Genomic DNA, 26,007 nt, shown 5'->3' on the forward strand with positions numbered 1-26,007 from the left:
ATACTGTTAAGCATAAACGTAACTGATCAATAAATAACATTTTAGTTGTTTTTAACATTTCACAGGTGACCACTTTAAACTTCTTATGAATACCAAGACTATACATTGGAACTGGTCCCATTTCTATTACATTAAAGTAGTCAGAATACACATTTTAAAATTTGTTTAATTCATGTTACACCTGGACAAACAAGTACAAAAGTAGTATTTTTTTCATATTCCGTGGCGCATTTAAATCAACATATGTATCTACAATCTACACAATATAAAACGCTTAAGCGGAAATATAGTTACATATTGATTTGTGTGTAACAATTAGCTGAATCTGTAAATAGTTTTAAAAAACAACAGAATATGATACGTATATGTAATAGAAATTGCTGACTTCAACCTAATAAGGTGGTATGTGATGTCATCGTCAGCTGCTTATTAGGTCTATTGATTTCAACAGTTTGTAGAAACCATTAAATGAGCTGATCCAGAGAGGTAAGATCATATGCTTTTTGAAAAATCATATTTTACATACTACATGTACATTGTATGTCTGAAATTAGCTAGCTAGTATCCTTTATAAATTACGTTAAGGAACAGTACACATGTAATGTAAGTAGTATCATTGTCATTTTGTTACAACTTGTGCGTCTGTAATGTATGTATTGTGTAAATATGTACTTATATGGAGTAAGTATTGATACAAGAGATAGTTGTGAAGGGACATTACTCAGAAGTATAACAGCAGAAGACTCAACGATTGGGAAGACGACGGTTGCAAGGGATGAGGGTCACGACCTTGACTACCCTTGCGCGGCCATCCCTTCCGATTGTATTGAAGTAAAAAAAACGAAAGTAATACTGTATATGTAATCAATAACATTTAATTTATCATGTGGTCTTTAACAACACGGCCGACACTCGGCTAACCGAGAGTTTGGTCGGTTAATCTATATTGAGTATGCGGCTATATCGGCGGTTGGTCTGTTAATCGGGTTGGCTAAAGTCTGTTAATCATGTGTTATCGAGAAAATCATTGCAAGGTCAGTATGTTTCATTGTATAACTTTTTAATTATATTTATATCATAAAAACTATTTATGTCTGACAAAACGATTTGGAGTACTGAATCCAGTGGTGTAATTATTTTTTTTCTAGCTTCAATAAACGATCTATAAAATGAAAAGGCGAGTTACTCACCAGTAAATTTATACACATTTTACACACACAAAATGTACCCAAAAATGACAAGTTGGTTGAGTTTACTTGCATGCAATATTTTGAACATCGAAAAAAGACAGGCATTATGTTTGTTTACCATATTAACATCAATATGTAAAAAATCTACACGAAAAACTGTATTTTGGTGACATAAATCAATTTTTGATAAAAATGTGGTCTGTTAATGGGTCGGATGTATAAAACTCGGTCTGTTAATTGGTCTGTTAAGAGTTATGAATGACATTACAAGCATAATTTAATTGCTATATGGGGTGTTATCTGAATAAAAGGATAGACTCAAGATTAGTGGCTAGAATATATGGAAACAACACATGAACAATGAAACATAAGTTTAGACAATGGAATCTGAAAATTGATAGAAATGGTTTCAAAAAGTGTAATATCAAAGTAATATTAATTTCAAAAGACAATACATACCGGAAATAAACTCCTCATAGATACCAGAATTGAAATTTTATATTTACGCCTTATATTTACGCCAGACACGCGTTTCGTCTACGAAAAACTCATCAGTGACGAAAAAAATGTTTAAAAGGCCAAATAAAATACGAAGTTGAAAAGCATTGAGGAAACACAACTAATACCGGCGTCACACATCAGCGTATAGCACTGGCGTGTTCAAAATCATTTACGCTGCCAATATGCTAGTAATTTTGGATGCATTTAACCTGTCAATCATATTTGTAACGTGTGCAAAACGAGCTTTAAGCGTGTATTGGGCGTACTAGAAACGTATGTTGGCGTATGTTGTATGTTTTTTTATGCTGCATACAAATTTCCTGGGATTGTACCGTTCATCAAGCGTATTTACTTTCCTTCATTGGCTAGAGGAATAGGAGGAGGGTTGATATCTCATAAACATGTTTATCCCCGCCGCAATTTTGCGCCTGTCCCAAGTCAGGAGCCTCTGGCCTTTGTTAGTCTTGTGTGATCTAGTATACATATTTTTTAAGGGTCCAGCTGAAGGACGCCTACGGGTGCGGGAGTTTCTCTCTACATTGAAGACCCATTGGTGGCCTTGGCCTGCTCTATGGTCGTGTTGTTGTCGCTTTAAAACATATAACGGTATATTGAAGTGACACACCCTTCAATGAAATGCAAAGAAATGAAATTAAAATAAAAGTTCTCTTTCTATAAGGATACTGTTGCACCGTATTGTAATTTTTTCGTCACCAGTACATCTCATTTTTTTCAATGTGAAAATATAAACTAAAGGTAGTAAGACTATTGTCGTGGCTAAATAACTCTTAACTGACACGATTTAAATTGTCCAACCCATTAACAGACTGTATTCCCCTAATATTCATTAAAATGTGGTATTACTCAACTTATATAACAATAATGAAATATTTATCAATGACAATTATTGTTTTAGAACCAAAGTACTATTTTGTGTCCTTTTAATCATATATAAAAATGTTTTTTAGCCTTTTATCCAAAATATTGCTATGCGTACAAGCATGAAAACCACATACTTACGAGACGCCTTTTCGTTTTACTTAAAACTGCGCAGGCTATGCATTTTTTTTACTGGTGGAAAATGTTCTATGATAGATATCATTTTGTCAGACACTTTTCTTTTTTTGATGTGGTTATCATAATATGGCAAAAATCTGTATATTTAACAGAGTTTAACATTAAATTGTGAGTTTTACTCTTAACAGACGTATAACCAACCCGATTAACAGACCAACCGCCGATATAGCCGCATACTCAATATAGATTAACCGACCAAACTCTCGGTTAGCCGAGTGTCGGCCGTGAACAATGGAAAATAGTTCACATAAGACAATTTGTATAATAGAAAGTATAGAGAGTTCTAGCTTGTACTCATCACTAAAAATGAATAAAGGGAAAATAACCATACTTTGAAATGCCAAACAAATCCCCAAAAATCGGAAAAAATTAAATGAGTTTAAATATGTAATATGCTGGCAGACAGTAACATGATTTGGTTCTTATCAGAATGAGCATTCCCTTTCTATTTATTTTTATATGTGTTATGTTTTATTGAAAGGGGCATTATATGTACGATTTAGACACATCTTAAAATTAAACCTTTTAGAACATTTATAAAAGCGCGGAATATTGAAGAATGTTTCGCTATTCGATGTAAATTTGATTCACTTTGGTCAAGTAAGCTCAAAGTTATTGCTGTTGAATTATTGGCACATTAATCGGGCTATAATGCAAACTGACTTTGGAATTTATATTGTGATTGGTCTTTGCTATTTGCTTTAGACGTCAAGTTTCATGAAACTGGGAAATGCAATAGGATAAGAACTTTGTATATTTAACACGAAGAAAATGAAATACACTCCTTAGTAATAAATAAGATAATAGATTCAAGGGTAAATTCAAACGGTAGCTGTTACGGTGTACACATTTTGTTTTAAATTTCCACTTAAATCCAAAATTGATTTTAATTTAATTTTGCAAATATCTACTCAAAAATACGCATTTCCAATAACCATCGGGTCTTTTACCATCAGCATGGCCTTATTCTATTCACAGTAAAAACATTAAACAGAAAAGCAATTTTGTTAGTGATCCGCATTCTTGTTTTCACGATTTCTTTTATGAAAGGAACTTCTTTAAGACTGTGACTTGAAATTAAACAGAGTCATCTTAAACAATTCATCTCTATACCATTACACGTGCATGTCCGTTTATTTAAATATATATTTTTGTTGATATCGGGTAGTATGACCATCGACAGTCTTCAGATGTCGCATCGAAGGTTAATGAAATGGCGTCTATTTTTTTTTTAAATGCACGAAATGTTGATAGATTACAACAGATATTTAATGAAATGCTTTCTTTGTATAAAATGTACAATTCATAAAGCATTTTAGAAAGTAAAGACTGATTTTATTAAAAACACTCAGGGTTACCATATACATTCGGTTTGGCCTTCTGTTTGAAAATGTTTACATTTAAACTAGTAGGTAATTCCATTCATATCATTTCAATAATCGTTTAATTCCTTATGTTAGAGCATTCGTATATTGGTTTTCAATAAAATATAATTTAATCGCTGAAAGACCCCTCTCCTAAGTTATTGAAAACTATCGTTCTTCATTGACAAAAATGTTTTGGTATAAATGCCCCCAAGGTGTGTCTTTTATTCATTTTTGCAGTACAAACGCAGTCAAGTTATTGTGTGATCAAGTATATATCAACGATCGAATAAACAGTTTCAGACATGAATGGCAAAGAAAAAGGAGTAAGTATTACTATGTATCTTAAGGTAAGCCTCAAATATACTGGAAATGTCTCAGCACAGCTCACAAAGGCATATATATTTTTTACTGCTAGTCTAGTATAAAAACGCAATTTAAACCACAAAATGTTGTATCGTTAGCGGATTTGAATAATGGAGATGTGGGTTCATTTCAATGAAACATCAAAACAACGACTCAAATACACTTTACAGGTCAATACAACTTTTGAAGAGCGTAAAGTGCTATAAACTAATGAATAATTAAAACGCAATAAGGACTCGGAATAATTAATAAAAAGCAAATATTATAAAAATATACAAAATCCTAAATGTGAACTTTGAACGAACAATTGTCGGGTCATACATGTATCACTTTATTTGTGTAATTGATTCGCATTTCTAATTTGATGACCGGATACATAAAAATGCAAATGTCAAATAATTGATACTTTTCATGTGTTTACAAGGTATTAACACATGACATGGGCAAAATCTCTTTGTTCTTACTGTACTATAATCTGGATAATGCACAGCAAAGGTGTGCATTAACTACCTCAAATATACTGCACAGTTCAAATCTATTTTTACCTTTAGGGGCGGTTCCTAGATGTTGACAGGGGCGTTATTCTATCAAATTAAAAAAAATATATCACCGAGTGTAGCGAGACTAAAACAATATTGACGATTTTAAGGCAAAACACGATACTTTGTCCAATCCTAGGGAGAACGACATGTTCGTCCCCACCCCCGAATCCGACTTCTGCCTTGAAATTGCGACAAAATTTAACTTTGTACAAACATCGTAGTTTCAAAATAGGAAAAAAAAAAGGTTTCTCATTCCTTTTTTTTTTCATCTTAGCTTGAACATAAAAATTGTATTATATTTTGCGTACAACATAAATCTTAAATCAGTGTTTTAAAGTCAGAAAGAGAGTTAAAACAATGTTTGGTCATTTCCGCCAAAAAAGAAATGTATCTAAGAATATCCGAATAAAAGAAATCTGATTTGGATTAGTTTTAGACTCAATGGAATTTAATATAACGACTTTTTCAATATCTATTCCTAGCTGGAGATCAATCAGACTTCATTTAGATGGACGTGTCTTAAAAATTAATACAGTAGATACAAAGAAATTTGGGGGAGGGGGAGGAAAAGATTGGAAAGAGAAACGTATTTTCTGTTTATTCAACATTTATAATTTAGGTAATATAACATCTTCCTCGGTTTATCTTTCTCTATTAAAGCACATCATTGATGGAAAGATATTCAAAAGCAATTAATCTAAACTCAATAACCCTTTCAGTTATGATTTTTTTTTTTCATACAACGATTTGAAGGTACTCAAATTGTCAAAGTCTTAATCGTCACTTATTAAATAAAAAAAATGGGAATAGATTAAACAGAAACATTAAGAAAAAATCTACCATTAAATCGCAATTTTACAAAAAGTCTAAACCCCAAAAAAGTGTCAATTTAAAACTCACCAATGAAAGTCGTATTTCTCCCTTTCTTAGGATCCGTGGATTGCGGAAAATCGTCCACATCTAAAACGTTCACGTAAGTTAATGACGTCATGTGTTAAAACAGTTATTGGCCAATCAAATCGGTATATAGAATTTAATCTGCACGCGCTCAGGATGACCCTTTAACCCGAACTCCTACGTCGTTCGGGTTAATAAGGGTCACCTGAGCTGTGCAGATTAAATTCTATATACCGACTTGCTTGGTCAATAACTATAACTTACATGTAGCATTCTGATTGTAATAAATATAACGCGTGCTTATTTATTGACCAAACGGAAAACAATCTTTTGTATTTTAGATATGAGGAAAGGGGAAGTGGATGGTTGCTGGGGATGGATGATAGTGGCAGCCGCTGCCTTAAACAGAATAGTGATATATGGGATATCATACTCAGCTGGTGTGGTTTATGTTGTCATCCTAGAAGTTTTTAACGAAGGGAGCGGGATAACATCATGGATATCTTCTCTCATCACTGCTGTTTTATTTTTCACCTGTAAGTATTTGTGAAAACATGTCATTCCTTTTGCGCAGTTTATATCGTACATGTACATGTAGCAATCACGCATTGTTGTGTACGACCTTAAAATATTACGCATATAGTTATGTATTTATAGACATATGGATGTACATGATGCATACTGTTTCATACTGCGAAACCGCTTCGAACGAATAAAATTTATAAAGTGCTAGTGTTTTACTTTTATATATTTTTTTCAAAATTTAAAATGGCGACATCCTTAATTTAATTTTTCGCTTGACTACATTTCATGAATCAAAACTCATCTTTGCCTGTCAATATTTTGTTTCAGTTGATAAATACGATGGAATAAGATTCGACAAGGTGAGTTAAATATAGGCTTATTTTTCATTATCTTGGCTTATATCCTCTCAAAGAAAAAGGTATACAACGATAATTCATTTCTTTTTGTCTAATAATGAACTAAACATTTGTTTTGATTATTCATGAAAAGTATGGTTTGTCTGTTTAAAAATAATAAATATTCATAAGACGTATGTATCTAAATAGTCATAAAATTACCCATACTATAATTATAACTAAGTCTTGAAAACCATTACAGATAGAGTTTTCAAGGTACTTGTATTTATTAATAACTTTTCAATTTTCCATTTCTATATGATACTACAATGTTTAATGAGCTATAAAAAGGTCAATTTCGTTTCGTCTAAACATAATTATGAATCATTTTTTGATATAATCATTATCTAAAATATGTATAACTATGGGTGTGTTTGGATATACGCCTGAGGCATCCTATGGTTACCCATAGGTACCTATGGTTTGATATTTTGTGCATAAAATATCAAACAATAGGTACCTATGGGTAACTATAGGCCGCCTCAGGCGTATATCCAAACACCCCCTATGTGGGGTCATCACACTTTGTTGAATTTAAATTCTTTCATCGAAATTAAACGAAAGAACAACTACATAATTTTATATCTACCAAGTGTTTCGTCACAGAATTCCCGTTAAACTTAAAATAAATTGTATCACTTAAACCGCTAGGTCCGTTTTAACCTTACACTTAAAACAGTTTCCCTTTTGGTGCACTTGTATCTGAGTCGAGTTCACACCATTTACTTTTTTTCCCCCGTGAACATTGTGTTGCTTCAATTTAATTTTGCTATGAAGATTATTTTGATCAGGGTTTTTTTCCTTTAGACATAACGATGTCTGTTCTTTGGTTACATGTAGTATTATAAGAAAGTTTTTTAAAATTCTCCTTTGGTATAGTAATTTTTTTCTTAATTTAACCAGAGACATAATAATAATTCTTTCTTTTTTAATAATTTGCATTTTCTTGCAGTTAAATATTTTAAAACAATGATTTCTACTTTATATCTAACGATAATAGCAATTTAGAATTCTACCTTAATTTGCCAGAGTTAAGTTAAAGATATACGATAGAAAATAGTCTGTCTTACAAGCAGTTTATAAATTTCATTTCAGTTTGGGTCGCGCTTCTTCCATGACTTTTTGACAGTGTATTCATCAAGAGTTATATGTTAGCTAATGTATTTTAGTTTTCCACTTTCAGCAATTCATCACCTGAAGATAACTCTTGCTTACGCGCATATCGTAACATTGTAGCGGTGTGTTCGACAGTAAATATTACTTGTTCTTTTGTAAAACAGTCGATTTTTGAACTGAAAGCTGTAGAAGAAGAAAAAGCGAGATAGCTGGTTGGATCATAAATGATGGTTAAATTTTTACAAAATGGCAATGCGAAGATGTTCTATAATGTAACAGAATCCTATGTTAGTATATTTCCTTTCAGGTCCATTGTCTGGATACTTGATTGAAAGATTTGGTGAACGGAAGGTTGCCATTGCCGGAAGTCTGATTGCAGGTATCGGCATGACGTCATCAGCTTTTGTCAATTCCGTTCCAGCACTTCTTCTGACTTACGGCATAATTTCAGGTAAAAACATATTTGGGACATCAGAAGTGAACAAAATACACTTTTTAATTACTGACGTATTACATGTAAATAATACCTGTTACCCTTACAAAATTTATGCAAACTTGTTCCTTCTATATATAATTATATTTACAGTGAGGTATATGCACATTACTTGGTTATCTACACAGATATATTTGAACATATTTTTAGCAATACCGTAAATGTTATGCATAATACTATGTGATAAATCTTGTATTTCATTTTACTTCCAAGACAGACATCTACATCCTTTTTCTGTGTCAAAAGATAATATTCATCGAAGTATAATAGTTGTTATATTTTCTAGCGATTTAAGAAATATCATAATGCTGTACCTTGTAAACTTTGAATACTGTAGTTGTTTGCACAGGTAGTGTTGCCTAATGCTCTTAAAACATAATTAAACAGTAACTCGGGCTTTTGGCCAATCAATTTCATGTACACTGGATCTCATAATATATGTGTTGAGGATATTGAAATATGTTTACAGGCATAGGATGCGGAATAGCGTTTATGCCAGGAAGTGTAGCAGTGGCTAAATACTTTAAAAAACATCGAAACCTAGCAATGGCGATAGCTTCCGCAGGAGGCGGAGTAGGTAGTTTTGCATTCCCACCGATTATTGAAATGTTAAATGAATATTACACATGGCGTGGTATGTTTTTGATTCTTGGTGGTGTAACACTCAATATATGTGTATTTGGATCATTAATGCGGCCTTTAAGACATGATATCAGCCCAGAACAAAAGTCCCAAGAGAGTGGGTATTCATCGGACAAATCAGAATATAGTAAGTTACAAAAGAGCAATGTTAGCAAGAATCTCAAGACAGTACCTTTGAATGGAGAAAGTGAAAACTTCGAACGAGTTGGATTTCTTGACAAACATTTTTATCTGAAAATTCCATCGTTTTACATCCTCATAATCAATAATTTTATGTATCAGTTTGGTGCATCGATTATCCTAGGTCACCTTCAAGCTTATGCAGTTTTTCAGCAAGGATTTACTAAGCCAAATGCTGCCATTTTATATACAATTTCCGGTGTTATGGTTCTTGTTTTCAAACTTTTACATGGTGTTTTTGCAAATATGAGCCATGTTAAATTATTTAGACCAATTTATCAATATATATTCTTCTATGCATTAGGTGGTATAGCAACAATTTGTTTGATTATAAATTCCCGCTACGGAGTATACTTTTATAGTGCAGTATTTGGAATGAGTTATGCAGCATGTGGAGGCTCCCTTATCCCAGCTTTAATCATTGACATTTCTGGTGTAGAAACATTTGGTGTTACATATGGAATTGTGCTTCTCGGTTTAGCATTTGGACAATTAACTGGTGCTCCTGTAGCAGGTAAGTCTTGTTTCTGAATGCACTTTAATTAATTTGAGAAAAATGTTTTGTAGGCGTGTCGAAAAGGGACGGAAGATACCAGAGGGACAAACTCATAGATTGAAAATAAACTGACAACGCCATGGCTAAAAATAAAAAGAAAAACAGACAAATAATAGTACAGAAGACCCAACATAGAAAATTAAAGACTAAACAACACGAACCCCACAAAACACTGGGGGTGATCTAAGGTGCTCTGGAAGGGTAAGCAGACCCTGCTCCGCATGTGTATATTTCGTCTCCTTCTGTTGGCATTCATTGTTCTCATTACAAAAAGGGTACTTGTATAAACTACTTAAGCATACATGACGCGTCGTTAAACAGTTCAGAAGCGTAGACTTACACGTCATATACATGAACAAAAGCACGTTAAAAGTAGCAGAGAAAATGACAACATTCGAAGTTTACATAGCCTTTCAATCAATATCAAACGGGGCTATATTATATCATCTTATATAAGTATTACCGAATAAAAACTACTATTCGAACAAAACTGTGAACATATAAATAACACGCTCTTTATAAAGATGCTGTTTCCGGAGCGTTTACAAATATATTATACCGTTTGGAAGAATACAACTAGTTGAAACAAGCTTAAAGACTTTTGTTTTTGTTTTAATATTTAATGAACTAATTGTTGCAGGTTTGTTATATGAACACCAGAAAACATATGATACTGCCTTCATCCTTGCTGGATCCATGATGATAGCAAGTGCTTTAATAATGATTTATCCTCTGAAAACTGATCTTAACCCTTCAAAACTAAATAAACAAATTAAAAATAACATAGAAATACATATTGAAGAAATTGATTCAATAAACGATGAGGTGCTTACCGTTTTTGATCCAATATCAATGTCCGTCGTTAAGGGAAGCAGAACAAGTCTTCATAGTGGAAACATCGACAATTTACACAGTGCAGGGAACTTTTATCACAGTTCTTATGGTTTACATCGAATCAATCGACTAAGTGACAGTTTGGAAACTATAGAAGTTGGACCAAGATCATCAAGTTTTAGTGTTCATAGGCATATAGCTCGTCCACACAGTGGAAATACACAACAACCAAGTAGACTTCTGAATGCATTAAGACAGGAAGGTCAACCCCACTACCATCCAATACTTTCACCACTTGCAATAGAGCGATAATTTAGATGCTTATAAAAATTTTGTTATGGAAAAACGACCAATAGTTAAACTATCAGTATTATGTGAAATTCGATTATATATGATAATAAGTTAGAAAATCTCATAATAGGTATTTTCTTTAAATATTTAACATGGCGGTCTACTTTTTTAACGAATTAAATCTTTCATAATGGATGGTTTTACATACATGAAGGTTAAAATGATCTACAAAAGGAACTTGTATTTCATATAGGTCACGAAACTTAATCTGATAAAAATAATTTGTTATTGTTTGTGTGTATGTACGAAGATTGCTTCATGAACGGAGCACCCCTATAACCTAATGATTACCAGAAAAATAGTTTACAATTACGGGCGTATGATATAGAAAAGTGAATTCCGCGCATTTTGAATGGTCATCATGAGCAACGTTGCGTTAAATGTGTTAATTGCTCTTGCGACTGTGCCAATAAGGCCAGAGAAAAGTCTTGATTGATTGGAAAAGTTCCCGGCGCTTGTAAACTTGCATCTATAGGTAAAATATAAAATGGTTGCATATTCGGATACAAACTGTATATGAAGATAAAAACATCTTACAGTGTTAAAAGATGCAAATAATGTGAAACATATTAAGGTTGTTTTTTTAAAGCCACGATTATTTTTCGAATAGTTTTATTTTTCAATATTGATAATTTATAAACATACAAACTTAATTTGTTATAAGAACTTACATTACAAGAGTACGTTAAAGTACTGTAACACGTCTTTTTGTGATTTTTATGCCCCACCATAGACGAAGGGAACATACACCTATGTTGTTGAAAAAGAGAAGAAAGTAGCAAACAAAACTACATCCAATACATCCATCGAATCATTTGAAAAAAGTAAAATCACCAAAATACTGAACTCCGAGGAAAATTCATCAAAGAAAGTCCCTGATCAAATGTCAATATAAAAATAGTTATCAAAAGTACCAGGATTATAATTTTATACGCCAGACGCGCGTTTCGTCTACATAAGACTCATCAGTGACGCTCATATCAAAATAGTTAAAAAAGCCAAATAAATACAAAGTTGAAGAGCATTGAGGACCTAAAATTCCAAAAAGTTGTGCCAAATACGGCTAAGGTAATCTACTCCTGGGGTAAGAAAATCCTTAGTTTTTCGAAAAATTCAATGTTTTTTAAACAGAAAATTTATAAAAATGACCATATAATTGATATTCATGTCAACACCGAAGTGCTGACTACTGGGCTGGTGAAACCCTCGGGGACGAAACGTCCACCAGCAGTGGCATCGACCCAGTGGTGTAAATAATTATCAAAAGTACCAGGATTATAATTTTATACGCCAGACGCGCGTTTCGTCTACATAAGACTCATCAGTGACGCTCATATCAAAATAGTTAAAAAAGCCAAATAAATACAAAGTTGAAGAGCATTGAGGACCTAAAATTCCAAAAAGTTGTGCCAAATACGGCTAAGGTAATCTACTCCTGGGGTAAGAAAATCCTTAGTTTTTCGAAAAATTCAATGTTTTTTAAACAGAAAATTTATAAAAATGACCATATAATTGATATTCATGTCAACACCGAAGTGCTGACTACTGGGCTGGTGAAACCCTCGGGGACGAAACGTCCACCAGCAGTGGCATCGACCCAGTGGTGTAAATAGTTATCAAAAGTACCAGGATTATAATTTTATACGCCAGACGCGCGTTTCGTCTACATAAGACTCATCAGTGACGCTCATATCAAAATAGTTAAAAAAGCCAAATAAATACAAAGTTGAAGAGCATTGAGGACCTAAAATTCCAAAAAGTTGTGCCAAATACGGCTAAGGTAATCCACTCCTGGGGTAAGAAAATCCTTAGTTTTTCGAAAAATTCAATGTTTTTTAAACAGAAAATTTATAAAAATGACCATATAATTGATATTCATGTCAACACCGAAGTGCTGACTACTGGGCTGGTGAAACCCTCGGGGACGAAACGTCCACCAGCAGTGGCATCGACCCAGTGGTGTAAATAGTTATCAAAAGTACCAGGATTATAATTTTATACGCCAGACGCGCGTTTCGTCTACATAAGACTCATCAGTGACGCTCATATCAAAATAGTTAAAAAAGCCAAATAAATACAAAGTTGAAGAGCATTGAGGACCTAAAATTCCAAAAAGTTGTGCCAAATACGGCTAAGGTAATCTACTCCTGGGGTAAGAAAATCCTTAGTTTTTCGAAAAATTCAATGTTTTTTAAACAGAAAATTTATAAAAATGACCATATAATTGATATTCATGTCAACACCGAAGTGCTGACTACTGGGCTGGTGAAACCCTCGGGGACGAAACGTCCACCAGCAGTGGCATCGACCCAGTGGTGTAAATAGTTATCAAAAGTACCAGGATTATAATTTTATACGCCAGACGCGCGTTTCGTCTACATAAGACTCATCAGTGACGCTCATATCAAAATAGTTAAAAAAGCCAAATAAATACAAAGTTGAAGAGCATTGGGGACCTAAAATTCCAAAAAGTTGTGCCAAATACGGCTAAGGTAATCTACTCCTGGGGTAAGAAAATCCTTAGTTTTTCGAAAAATTCAATGTTTTTTAAACAGAAAATTTATAAAAATGACCATATAATTGATATTCATGTCAACACCGAAGTGCTGACTACTGGGCTGGTGAAACCCTCGGGGACGAAACGTCCACCAGCAGTGGCATCGACCCAGTGGTGTAAATAGTTATCAAAAGTACCAGGATTATAATTTTATACGCCAGACGCGCGTTTCGTCTACATAAGACTCATCAGTGACGCTCATATCAAAATAGTTAAAAAAGCCAAATAAATACAAAGTTGAAGAGCATTGAGGACCTAAAATTCCAAAAAGTTGTGCCAAATACGGCTAAGGTAATCTACTCCTGGGGTAAGAAAATCCTTAGTTTTTCGAAAAATTCAATGTTTTTTAAACAGAAAATTTATAAAAATGACCATATAATTGATATTCATGTCAACACCGAAGTGCTGACTACTGGGCTGGTGAAACCCTCGGGGACGAAACGTCCACCAGCAGTGGCATCGACCCAGTGGTGTAAATAGTTATCAAAAGTACCAGGATTATAATTTTATACGCCAGACGCGCGTTTCGTCTACATAAGACTCATCAGTGACGCTCATATCAAAATAGTTAAAAAAGCCAAATAAATACAAAGTTGAAGAGCATTGAGGACCTAAAATTCCAAAAAGTTGTGCCAAATACGGCTAAGGTAATCTACTCCTGGGGTAAGAAAATCCTTAGTTTTTCGAAAAATTCAATGTTTTTTAAACAGAAAATTTATAAAAATGACCATATAATTGATATTCATGTCAACACCGAAGTGCTGACTACTGGGCTGGTGAAACCCTCGGGGACGAAACGTCCACCAGCAGTGGCATCGACCCAGTGGTGTAAATAGTTATCAAAAGTACCAGGATTATAATTTTATACGCCAGACGCGCGTTTCGTCTACATAAGACTCATCAGTGACGCTCATATCAAAATAGTTAAAAAAGCCAAATAAATACAAAGTTGAAGAGCATTGAGGACCTAAAATTCCAAAAAGTTGTGCCAAATACGGCTAAGGTAATCTACTCCTGGGGTAAGAAAATCCTTAGTTTTTCGAAAAATTCAATGTTTTTTAAACAGAAAATTTATAAAAATGACCATATAATTGATATTCATGTCAACACCGAAGTGCTGACTACTGGGCTGGTGAAACCCTCGGGGACGAAACGTCCACCAGCAGTGGCATCGACCCAGTGGTGTAAATAGTTATCAAAAGTACCAGGATTATAATTTTATACGCCAGACGCGCGTTTCGTCTACATAAGACTCATCAGTGACGCTCATATCAAAATAGTTAAAAAAGCCAAATAAATACAAAGTTGAAGAGCATTGAGGACCTAAAATTCCAAAAAGTTGTGCCAAATACGGCTAAGGTAATCTACTCCTGGGGTAAGAAAATCCTTAGTTTTTCGAAAAATTCAATGTTTTTTAAACAGAAAATTTATAAAAATGACCATATAATTGATATTCATGTCAACACCGAAGTGCTGACTACTGGGCTGGTGAAACCCTCGGGGACGAAACGTCCACCAGCAGTGGCATCGACCCAGTGGTGTAAATAGTTATCAAAAGTACCAGGATTATAATTTTATACGCCAGACGCGCGTTTCGTCTACATAAGACTCATCAGTGACGCTCATATCAAAATAGTTAAAAAAGCCAAATAAATACAAAGTTGAAGAGCATTGAGGACCTAAAATTCCAAAAAGTTGTGCCAAATACGGCTAAGGTAATCTACTCCTGGGGTAAGAAAATCCTTAGTTTTTCGAAAAATTCAATGTTTTTTAAACAGAAAATTTATAAAAATGACCATATAATTGATATTCATGTCAACACCGAAGTGCTGACTACTGGGCTGGTGAAACCCTCGGGGACGAAACGTCCACCAGCAGTGGCATCGACCCAGTGGTGTAAATAATTATCAAAAGTACCAGGATTATAATTTTATACGCCAGACGCGCGTTTCGTCTACATAAGACTCATCAGTGACGCTCATATCAAAATAGTTAAAAAAGCCAAATAAATACAAAGTTGAAGAGCATTGAGGACCTAAAATTCCAAAAAGTTGTGCCAAATACGGCTAAGGTAATCTACTCCTGGGGTAAGAAAATCCTTAGTTTTTCGAAAAATTCAATGTTTTTTAAACAGAAAATTTATAAAAATGACCATATAATTGATATTCATGTCAACACCGAAGTGCTGACTACTGGGCTGGTGAAACCCTCGGGGACGAAACGTCCACCAGCAGTGGCATCGACCCAGTGGTGTAAATAGTTATCAAAAGTACCAGGATTATAATTTTATACGCCAGACGCGCGTTTCGTCTACATAAGACTCATCAGTGAAGCTCATATCAAAATAGTTAAAAAAGCCAAATAAATACAAAGTTGAAGAGCATTGAGGACCTAAAATTCCAAAAAGTTGTGCCAAATACGGCTAAGGTAATCTACTCCTGGGGTAAGAAAATCCTTAGTTTTTCGAAAAATTCAATGTTTTTTAAACAGAAAATTTATAAAAATGACCATATAATTGATATTCAAGTCAACACCGAAGTGCTGACTACTGGGCTGGTGAAACCCTCGGGGACGAAACGTCCACCAGCAGTGGCATCGACCCAGTGGTGTAAATAGTTATCAAAAGTACCAGGATTATAATTTTATACGCCAGACGCGCGTTTCGTCTACATAAGACTCATCAGTGACGCTCATATCAAAATAGTTAAAAAAGCCAAATAAATACAAAGTTGAAGAGCATTGAGGACCTAAAATTCCAAAAAGTTGTGCCAAATACGGCTAAGGTAATCTACTCCTGGGGTAAGAAAATCCTTAGTTTTTCGAAAAATTCAATGTTTTTTAAACAGAAAATTTATAAAAATGACCATATAATTGATATTCATGTCAACACCGAAGTGCTGACTACTGGGCTGGTGAAACCCTCGGGGACGAAACGTCCACCAGCAGTGGCATCGACCCAGTGGTGTAAATAGTTATCAAAAGTACCAGGATTATAATTTTATACGCCAGACGCGCGTTTCGTCTACATAAGACTCATCAGTGACGCTCATATCAAAATAGTTAAAAAAGCCAAATAAATACAAAGTTGAAGAGCATTGAGGACCTAAAATTCCAAAAAGTTGTGCCAAATACGGCTAAGGTAATCTACTCCTGGGGTAAGAAAATCCTTAGTTTTTCGAAAAATTCAATGTTTTTTAAACAGAAAATTTATAAAAATGACCATATAATTGATATTCATGTCAACACCGAAGTGCTGACTACTGGGCTGGTGAAACCCTCGGGGACGAAACGTCCACCAGCAGTGGCATCGACCCAGTGGTGTAAATAGTTATCAAAAGTACCAGGATTATAATTTTATACGCCAGACGCGCGTTTCGTCTACATAAGACTCATCAGTGACGCTCATATCAAAATAGTTAAAAAAGCCAAATAAATACAAAGTTGAAGAGCATTGAGGACCTAAAATTCCAAAAAGTTGTGCCAAATACGGCTAAGGTAATCTACTCCTGGGGTAAGAAAATCCTTAGTTTTTCGAAAAATTCAATGTTTTTTAAACAGAAAATTTATAAAAATGACCATATAATTGATATTCATGTCAACACCGAAGTGCTGACTACTGGGCTGGTGAAACCCTCGGGGACGAAACGTCCACCAGCAGTGGCATCGACCCAGTGGTGTAAATAGTTATCAAAAGTACCAGGATTATAATTTTATACGCCAGACGCGCGTTTCGTCTACATAAGACTCATCAGTGACGCTCATATCAAAATAGTTAAAAAAGCCAAATAAATACAAAGTTGAAGAGCATTGAGGACCTAAAATTCCAAAAAGTTGTGCCAAATACGGCTAAGGTAATCTACTCCTGGGGTAAGAAAATCCTTAGTTTTTCGAAAAATTCAATGTTTTTTAAACAGAAAATTTATAAAAATGACCATATAATTGATATTCATGTCAACACCGAAGTGCTGACTACTGGGCTGGTGAAACCCTCGGGGACGAAACGTCCACCAGCAGTGGCATCGACCCAGTGGTGTAAATAGTTATCAAAAGTACCAGGATTATAATTTTATACGCCAGACGCGCGTTTCGTCTACATAAGACTCATCAGTGACGCTCATATCAAAATAGTTAAAAAAGCCAAATAAATACAAAGTTGAAGAGCATTGAGGACCTAAAATTCCAAAAAGTTGTGCCAAATACGGCTAAGGTAATCTACTCCTGGGGTAAGAAAATCCTTAGTTTTTCGAAAAATTCAATGTTTTTTAAACAGAAAATTTATAAAAATGACCATATAATTGATATTCATGTCAACACCGAAGTGCTGACTACTGGGCTGGTGAAACCCTCGGGGACGAAACGTCCACCAGCAGTGGCATCGACCCAGTGGTGTAAATAGTTATCAAAAGTACCAGGATTATAATTTTATACGCCAGACGCGCGTTTCGTCTACATAAGACTCATCAGTGACGCTCATATCAAAATAGTTAAAAAAGCCAAATAAATACAAAGTTGAAGAGCATTGAGGACCTAATCTTGTATTTCATTTTACTTCCAAGACAGACATCTACATCCTTTTTCTGTGTCAAAAGATAATATTCATCGAAGTATAATAGTTGTTATATTTTCTAGCGATTTAAGAAATATCATAATGCTGTACCTTGTAAACTTTGAATACTGTAGTTGTTTGCACAGGTAGTGTTGCCTAATGCTCTTAAAACATAATTAAACAGTAACTCGGGCTTTTGGCCAATCAATTTCATGTACACTGGATCTCATAATATATGTGTTGAGGATATTGAAATATGTTTACAGGCATAGGATGCGGAATAGCGTTTATGCCAGGAAGTGTAGCAGTGGCTAAATACTTTAAAAAACATCGAAACCTAGCAATGGCGATAGCTTCCGCAGGAGGCGGAGTAGGTAGTTTTGCATTCCCACCGATTATTGAAATGTTAAATGAATATTACACATGGCGTGGTATGTTTTTGATTCTTGGTGGTGTAACACTCAATATATGTGTATTTGGATCATTAATGCGGCCTTTAAGACATGATATCAGCCCAGAACAAAAGTCCCAAGAGAGTGGGTATTCATCGGACAAATCAGAATATAGTAAGTTACAAAAGAGCAATGTTAGCAAGAATCTCAAGACAGTACCTTTGAATGGAGAAAGTGAAAACTTCGAACGAGTTGGATTTCTTGACAAACATTTTTATCTGAAAATTCCATCGTTTTACATCCTCATAATCAATAATTTTATGTATCAGTTTGGTGCATCGATTATCCTAGGTCACCTTCAAGCTTATGCAGTTTTTCAGCAAGGATTTACTAAGCCAAATGCTGCCATTTTATATACAATTTCCGGTGTTATGGTTCTTGTTTTCAAACTTTTACATGGTGTTTTTGCAAATATGAGCCATGTTAAATTATTTAGACCAATTTATCAATATATATTCTTCTATGCATTATGTGGTATAGCAACAATTTGTTTGATTATAAATTCCCGCTACGGAGTATACTTTTATAGTGCAGTATTTGGAATGAGTTATGCAGCATGTGGAGGCTCCCTTATCCCAGCTTTAATCATTGACATTTCTGGTGTAGAAACATTTGGTGTTACATATGGAATTGTGCTTCTCGGTTTAGCATTTGGACAATTAACTGGTGCTCCTGTAGCAGGTAAGTCTTGTTTCTGAATGCACTTTAATTAATTTGAGAAAAATGTTTTGTAGGCGTGTCGAAAAGGGACGGAAGATACCAGAGGGACAAACTCATAGATTGAAAATAAACTGACAACGCCATGGCTAAAAATAAAAAGAAAAACAGACAAATAATAGTACAGAAGACCCAACATAGAAAATTAAAGACTAAACAACACGAACCCCACAAAACACTGGGGGTGATCTAAGGTGCTCTGGAAGGGTAAGCAGACCCTGCTCCGCATGTGTATATTTCGTCTCCTTCTGTTGGCATTCATTGTTCTCATTACAAAAAGGGTACTTGTATAAACTACTTAAGCATACATGACGCGTCGTTAAACAGTTCAGAAGCGTAGACTTACACGTCATATACATGAACAAAAGCACGTTAAAAGTAGCAGAGAAAATGACAACATTCGAAGTTTACATAGCCTTTCAATCAATATCAAACGGGGCTATATTATATCATCTTATATAAGTATTACCGAATAAAAACTACTATTCGAACAAAACTGTGAACATATAAATAACACGCTCTTTATAAAGATGCTGTTTCCGGAGCGTTTACAAATATATTATACCGTTTGGAAGAATACAACTAGTTGAAACAAGCTTAAAGACTTTTGTTTTTGTTTTAATATTTAATGAACTAATTGTTGCAGGTTTGTTATATGAACACCAGAAAACATATGATACTGCCTTCATCCTTGCTGGATCCATGATGATAGCAAGTGCTTTAATAATGATTTATCCTCTGAAAACTGATCTTAACCCTTCAAAACTAAATAAACAAATTAAAAATAACATAGAAATACATATTGAAGAAATTGATTCAATAAACGATGAGGTGCTTACCGTTTTTGATCCAATATCAATGTCCGTCGTTAAGGGAAGCAGAACAAGTCTTCATAGTGGAAACATCGACAATTTACACAGTGCAGGGAACTTTTATCACAGTTCTTATGGTTTACATCGAATCAATCGACTAAGTGACAGTTTGGAAACTATAGAAGTTGGACCAAGATCATCAAGTTTTAGTGTTCATAGGCATATAGCTCGTCCACACAGTGGAAATACACAACAACCAAGTAGACTTCTGAATGCATTAAGACAGGAAGGTCAACCCCACTACCATCCAATACTTTCACCACTTGCAATAGAGCGATAATTTAGATGCTTATAAAAATTTTGTTATGGAAAAACGACCAATAGTTAAACTATCAGTATTATGTGAAATTCGATTATATATGATAATAAGTTAGAAAATCTCATAATAGGTATTTTCTTTAAATATTTAACATGGCGGTCTACTTTTTTAACGAATTAAATCTTTCATAATGGATGGTTTTACATACATGAAGGTTAAAATGATCTACAAAAGGAACTTGTATTTCATATAGGTCACGAAACTTAATCTGATAAAAATAATTTGTTATTGTTTGTGTGTATGTACGAAGATTGCTTCATGAACGGAGCACCCCTATAACCTAATGATTACCAGAAAAATAGTTTACAATTACGGGCGTATGATATAGAAAAGTGAATTCCGCGCATTTTGAATGGTCATCATGAGCAACGTTGCGTTAAATGTGTTAATTGCTCTTGCGACTGTGCCAATAAGGCCAGAGAAAAGTCTTGATTGATTGGAAAAGTTCCCGGCGCTTGTAAACTTGCATCTATAGGTAAAATATAAAATGGTTGCATATTCGGATACAAACTGTATATGAAGATAAAAACATCTTACAGTGTTAAAAGATGCAAATAATGTGAAACATATTAAGGTTGTTTTTTTAAAGCCACGATTATTTTTCGAATAGTTTTATTTTTCAATATTGATAATTTATAAACATACAAACTTAATTTGTTATAAAAACTTACATTACAAGAGTACGTTAAAGTACTGTAACACGTCTTTTTGTGATTTTTATGCCCCACCATAGACGAAGGGAACATACACCTATGTTGTTGAAAAAGAGAAGAAAGTAGCAAACAAAACTACATCCAATACATCCATCGAATCATTTGAAAAAAGTAAAATCACCAAAATACTGAACTCCGAGGAAAATTCATCAAAGAAAGTCCCTGATCAAATGTCAATATAAAAAGCTGAAACACGTCAAATGAATGGATAACAACTCTTATATTCCTGACTTGGTAAAGACATACTCTTATGTAGAGCATGGTGGATTAACCCTGCTTTTTAAAGCTAGTTAAACAAATCAGTTGTATAACAGTCGCATCAAACTTCATTATAATGACAACAATATGTAAACAATACAAACAGACATAATAAGTTAAAATGTCAACGTTGTAGTGCTAGTATAATCAAGATAATCAAAATGTTGTTATGGACGGATCAATTTTGGATTTGTCAGATTTTTCCTTGTTTTATAATAGTTTTGCACCTTGACAGAGCAGAACATTGCAAATTGTTTGGTTTCCGGCTGGACAATATCTTGTGTAAACCTCAACGAAATAATTCAAATTTGAAAATGTTGTCAGGGAAAACTGATCACAGACCAGTTTTACAGTAATTCTGGGTCCTCAATACTCTTCAACTTCATACTTGTTTGACTTTTGTAATTATTTTGATCTGAGTGTCACTGATGAGTCTTATGTAGACAAAACGCGCGTCTGGCGTATCAAATTCAAAGCCTGGTACCTTTGATAACTATTTTCGCCACTGGGTCCATGCCACTGCTGGTGGACATTTTGTCCCCGAGGGTATCACCAGTCAAGAAGTCAGTATTTTGGTGTTGACATGAATATCAATTATATGGTAATTTTTATGAATTAACTGTTTGCAAAAGTATGAATTATTCAAAATACTAAGAATTTCTTATCCATGGAATAGACCACCATAGCCGTATTTGGAACAATTTTTGAATTTTGGGTGCTCTTCGGCTTCATAAATGTTTGGCGTTCTTTCTATTTTGATCTTAGCGTCACTTATGATTCTTGGCATAGGCATATCGACCGAGGTGTACCAGACGTACACATTTTTTTAAATTAAAGTCCGTATAGATTAGATGCACGCAAGATGAACACTAAGCAATTGTTAGATGCGTGTTGTATAAGGGGCATTATGTTTGCTGGTCTGTGCGTCCGTTTGTCCGTCCGTCTGTTCGTTCGTTCGTCTGTCCCGCTTCAGGTAAAAGTTTTTGGTCATGGTAGTTTTTGATGAAGCTGAAGTCCGAACAACTTGAAACTTAGTACACATGTTCCCTATGATATGATCTGTTTTATTTTAATGCCAAATAAATTTTTTTATCCCAATTTCACGATCAACTGTACATAGGAAATGATAATGCGAGTGGTGCATCCGTGTACTATGGACACATTCTTGTTATGTTATCAGAAGACTGCAATATATACAACATATAAAAAGTCTTTGAAGTCAATTTGGGGTGCAGGAGGGGAATTTGTGGATTTTGGCTGGCAGATTTTGTCACAAAGAGATCGCCATACAAACAAAGGGAGACAACTACAAGAATAAGACTTTAGTCAGTACAAACTTTTTCGTTGATTTATTCTGCCAAAATATTTATACAATATGAACTAAGACTTCAATTGATAGAAAGTATCCACAATAAGTCTTTATATCCTTTATTATACTAGTTACAAGAACTACGTGGGTTATTATATCAGACGTATACGGATTAGAAAAGTATCATAATTCTGATATACTGCAACATAAAATAAGAAGTATTAGAAAAATATAAACACATTTATGCCCAATAGTTATGAAAGGTACCAGGATTATAATTTAGTACGCCAGACGCGCGTTTCGTCTACATAAGACTCACCAGTGACGCTCATATCAAAATAGTTATAAAGCCAAACATATACAAAGTTGAAGAGCATTGAGGATCCAAAATTCCAAAAAGTAGTGCCAAATATGGCTAATCAAGGTAATCTATGCCTGGGATAAGAAAATCCTAAGTTTTTCGAAAAATTCAAAGTTTTGTAAACAGGAAATTTATAAAAATGACCATATAATTGATATTCATGTCAACACCGAAGTGCTGACTACTGGGATGGTGATACCCTCAGGGACGAAACGTCCACCAGCAGAGGCAATGCAGTTACACACATGCATAGTGGTAAAGTTGTAGCGATTAGAGGTCACATGCTTGTTGACACTGTCATCATCAGCCTTCTTTTATCTAAAATTTTCAACTTTGATTTCCCAGAATCAGAAAAAAATGAAGAAGGAAATATAAATGATTATTTTGACTTATCTTGTCTGAGGCAGCCGATGTATATACAGAATTGGAAGGAACACTGTCTATACCTTCTGCATGTGATAGTGATGTACTTTCAGAGCATCGACGAAACAAAGCTCAGACCACTTGAAGAGATGATGAAAAATCGAGCCACTAAATTATGGCTTCAGTATACAGAAATGATTCCGATCCTTAGACAGTTTATCAAAGCAGAACAGACTGGGATAGGGAATTGCATTTAAAAAGGTATGCTGCCATACTTGACTGCCTCTGGTCTCAACTTATATACTAAATCTGCGTAGGTGTATCTAATGATGATGCAACAACTTGAAACAAATCATCCGGAAGTTTTTACCCCAAAGATAGCTATCATGTAATGAGACGTATGGCAGACATTGGGTAGGATTCTTTCCAGATCTTACGATTGAACAAGTGCTAATGTGGAGAGTAAATACAGTAGGAGGACTGACAAGAGGACGTGGAATGTGTGATAGTCAGAGATCACAGTCACTTTTGTCAATGCCCGCTGGTGCAGAAATGACTCAAGTTATTCAAAAGCTCACGGGAGTAGGTTAGTAATACAATACAAGTGGTCAGCACATGGAAGAATCAACTGCACGTCAAAAACGAGGCAGAGAAGACATTATGTCAATTCTTACATCTATAAAAAAACGCAGTCCATAGACTGGAGACAGTTTACTGCGAAATATTGACACTGGTATGTGGGGCGTGTTTGTAGCATACGCCTGGTGTAGTTTTAGCGCACCGTGAACGTATAGAAAGCACCCATGGCGTATCAATAACGTATTCTTACATTCAACGAAACTTGCTCTGACATTAATAATGGCATATGTCCGTGAATTCGAATATTCAAGTGCATGTACAAAATGGTATGAAAGGTTTGGCAGTGTTCTGTTTGACTCTTGCTTCAATGGATTTCAGGAGGCTATATCTTTTATCAATTGCTCTACAACATGTAGATCAAATTCACCAATACTACAAGGTTTAAGAATGGATCGAAGACGTCAACGAAAACTTCTATGGCAGCAGCCGTGGTATCATGGAGAAAGCACTTCGTATTGTATGATCAAGTATTAGTTGAACTCAGAGCTGTTTCAGAAATTTTATGAGAATACTCGTAGAAATGTACGATGAAGTTTTTCAGAGGATTCAGCATAGGGTTTCCAAATAATACTAGAATACATAGTTCCGGTAGGTTTTTTGTTATGGCTTAAAAACCTTTTTGTTCTGCATTACAGTAAAATAATCAGTCTGCGATAGTTGTAACATCCTTAAATTATCAATAAACAATTGCAAGCTGTAAGTAACCAAGAACACGATATTGAATCTAGAAAAGTAAATAAAAATACTTTCATTAACCATTCAATTTAAACACTTATAATTTTAAGTTTACCTGTTCCATTTTGTATATTCAAAGAGAACCGCTAATGCCTGGTTATAAATTGCCACAGTTCTTTCGATTGTGTTGCTGTGTCGACATATGAAATTTTCCTGGATAGTTCCAGGTAAGATCTTGTCTGTAGTTGTTAGGGAAGAATGCAATAAAATTATTGATGAATATACAGATGAGGTCACAACTCCTCAAAATTATCCAGAGGAATGTAAAGCAATTGCTGATCAATTTATGCGCAGATCGCATTTCCATACTGTGGAGCTTTGAACGGAAAACATAATGCCCTAAAGGAACACCTCGTTCAGGTCCATTGTAACACAACTATAAGGGATTTTTCCCATAGTCATGCTTTCTTTGGTTGCTGGTGATTACAAGTTGATGTGGGTAAATGTAGGAAAACAAAGATATTCTGTTTTTGTCTTTATTTTAAAGCCGACATGGTTTGTACCTGTTCTAAGTCAGGAATCTGTTGTGTCGTTTGTTTATGTAATTTATATATGTTTCTCGTTTCTCGTTTTTTATATAGATTAGACCGTTGGTTTTCCCGTTTGAATGGTTTTACACTAGTAATTTTGGGGCCCTTTATAGCTTGTTGTTCGGTGTGAGCTAAGGCTTCGTGTTGAAGGCCGTATATTGACCTATAATAGTGTACTTTTATAAACTGTTATTTGGATGGAAAGTTGTCTCATTGGCACTCACACCTTATCTTCCTGTATCTATGGTACATTGTTCAATAAGAATGGGCTATCTCTATACCATGCACCAAGCTCATTTTCCACACCAGGTTCCTTGATATTGCAATCTCTCTTGTTAGTACGTGGTTTCGATTTTCTTGATTAAACAACTGTTTGCTGTTTGTACTGGATGGTTTTCTACATATTCGTGGCCAGTTTCGGGTGACGGTTGGTTTTTCTGAATGACATGTAGGTTATGAGGACTGTCGGGACCACTTGGTACGTTTCCTGGAGTAATAGGACGACTTGAATGTGGAAGACTTAGTAGACTGACTTCTTGAATCTAGTTTTTAGTATTCTCTTCTTGCACTCTCTTGTTCCCGACGTTCTCATCATCCCACGACGAAG

General features: G+C 34.6%; 2 protein-coding genes across 5 annotated transcripts; both read left to right on the forward strand.

Annotated features, from left to right (window-relative positions):
• Nucleotides 1-340: 340 nt before the first annotated feature.
• LOC143068432 (monocarboxylate transporter 4-like) lies at nt 341-11,733 on the forward strand. 4 transcript variants are annotated; one of them, XM_076242493.1, is made up of 7 exons: nt 342-486; nt 4,373-4,458; nt 6,279-6,473; nt 8,281-8,424; nt 8,936-9,235; nt 9,593-9,802; nt 10,485-11,733. In XM_076242493.1, exons 3-7 carry the CDS (start codon nt 6,281-6,283, stop codon nt 10,988-10,990), a joined length of 1,353 nt encoding a protein of 450 aa, XP_076098608.1. In that variant the 5' UTR covers nt 342-486; nt 4,373-4,458; nt 6,279-6,280; the 3' UTR covers nt 10,991-11,733. The 4 variants fall into 4 exon arrangements, with proteins under 4 accessions (XP_076098606.1, XP_076098608.1, XP_076098609.1 ...); XM_076242491.1 differs by having other exon boundaries at nt 341-486; nt 8,936-9,802; XM_076242494.1 differs by lacking the exon at nt 8,936-9,235.
• Nucleotides 11,734-18,258: 6,525 nt separating this feature from the next.
• On the forward strand, nt 18,259-21,191 carry LOC143068433 (monocarboxylate transporter 12-like). Its single transcript, XM_076242495.1, has 2 exons — nt 18,259-19,265; nt 19,948-21,191. Exons 1-2 carry the CDS (start codon nt 18,389-18,391, stop codon nt 20,451-20,453), a joined length of 1,383 nt encoding a protein of 460 aa, XP_076098610.1. The 5' UTR covers nt 18,259-18,388; the 3' UTR covers nt 20,454-21,191.
• Nucleotides 21,192-26,007: the final 4,816 nt, after the last annotated feature.

This window comes from Mytilus galloprovincialis, chromosome 3 (genome assembly GCF_965363235.1).
Source record: "Mytilus galloprovincialis chromosome 3, xbMytGall1.hap1.1, whole genome shotgun sequence".
In the NCBI taxonomy this organism is placed as follows: domain Eukaryota; kingdom Metazoa; phylum Mollusca; class Bivalvia; order Mytilida; family Mytilidae; genus Mytilus; species Mytilus galloprovincialis.

Coding starts and splice junctions, on each gene's coding strand:
- LOC143068433 (XM_076242495.1), top strand. CDS start 18,389: ATGTTTACAGGCATAGGATGCGGAATAGCGTTTATGCCAGGAAGTGTA. Junction 19,266..19,947: donor AACTGGTGCTCCTGTAGCAG/GTAAGTCTTGTT, acceptor TAATTGTTGCAG/GTTTGTTATATGAACACCAG.
- LOC143068432 (XM_076242491.1), top strand. CDS start 6,281: ATGAGGAAAGGGGAAGTGGATGGTTGCTGGGGATGGATGATAGTGGCA. Junction 6,474..8,280: donor TGCTGTTTTATTTTTCACCT/GTAAGTATTTGT, acceptor ATTTCCTTTCAG/GTCCATTGTCTGGATACTTG. Junction 9,803..10,484: donor AACTGGTGCTCCTGTAGCAG/GTAAGTCTTGTT, acceptor TAATTGTTGCAG/GTTTGTTATATGAACACCAG.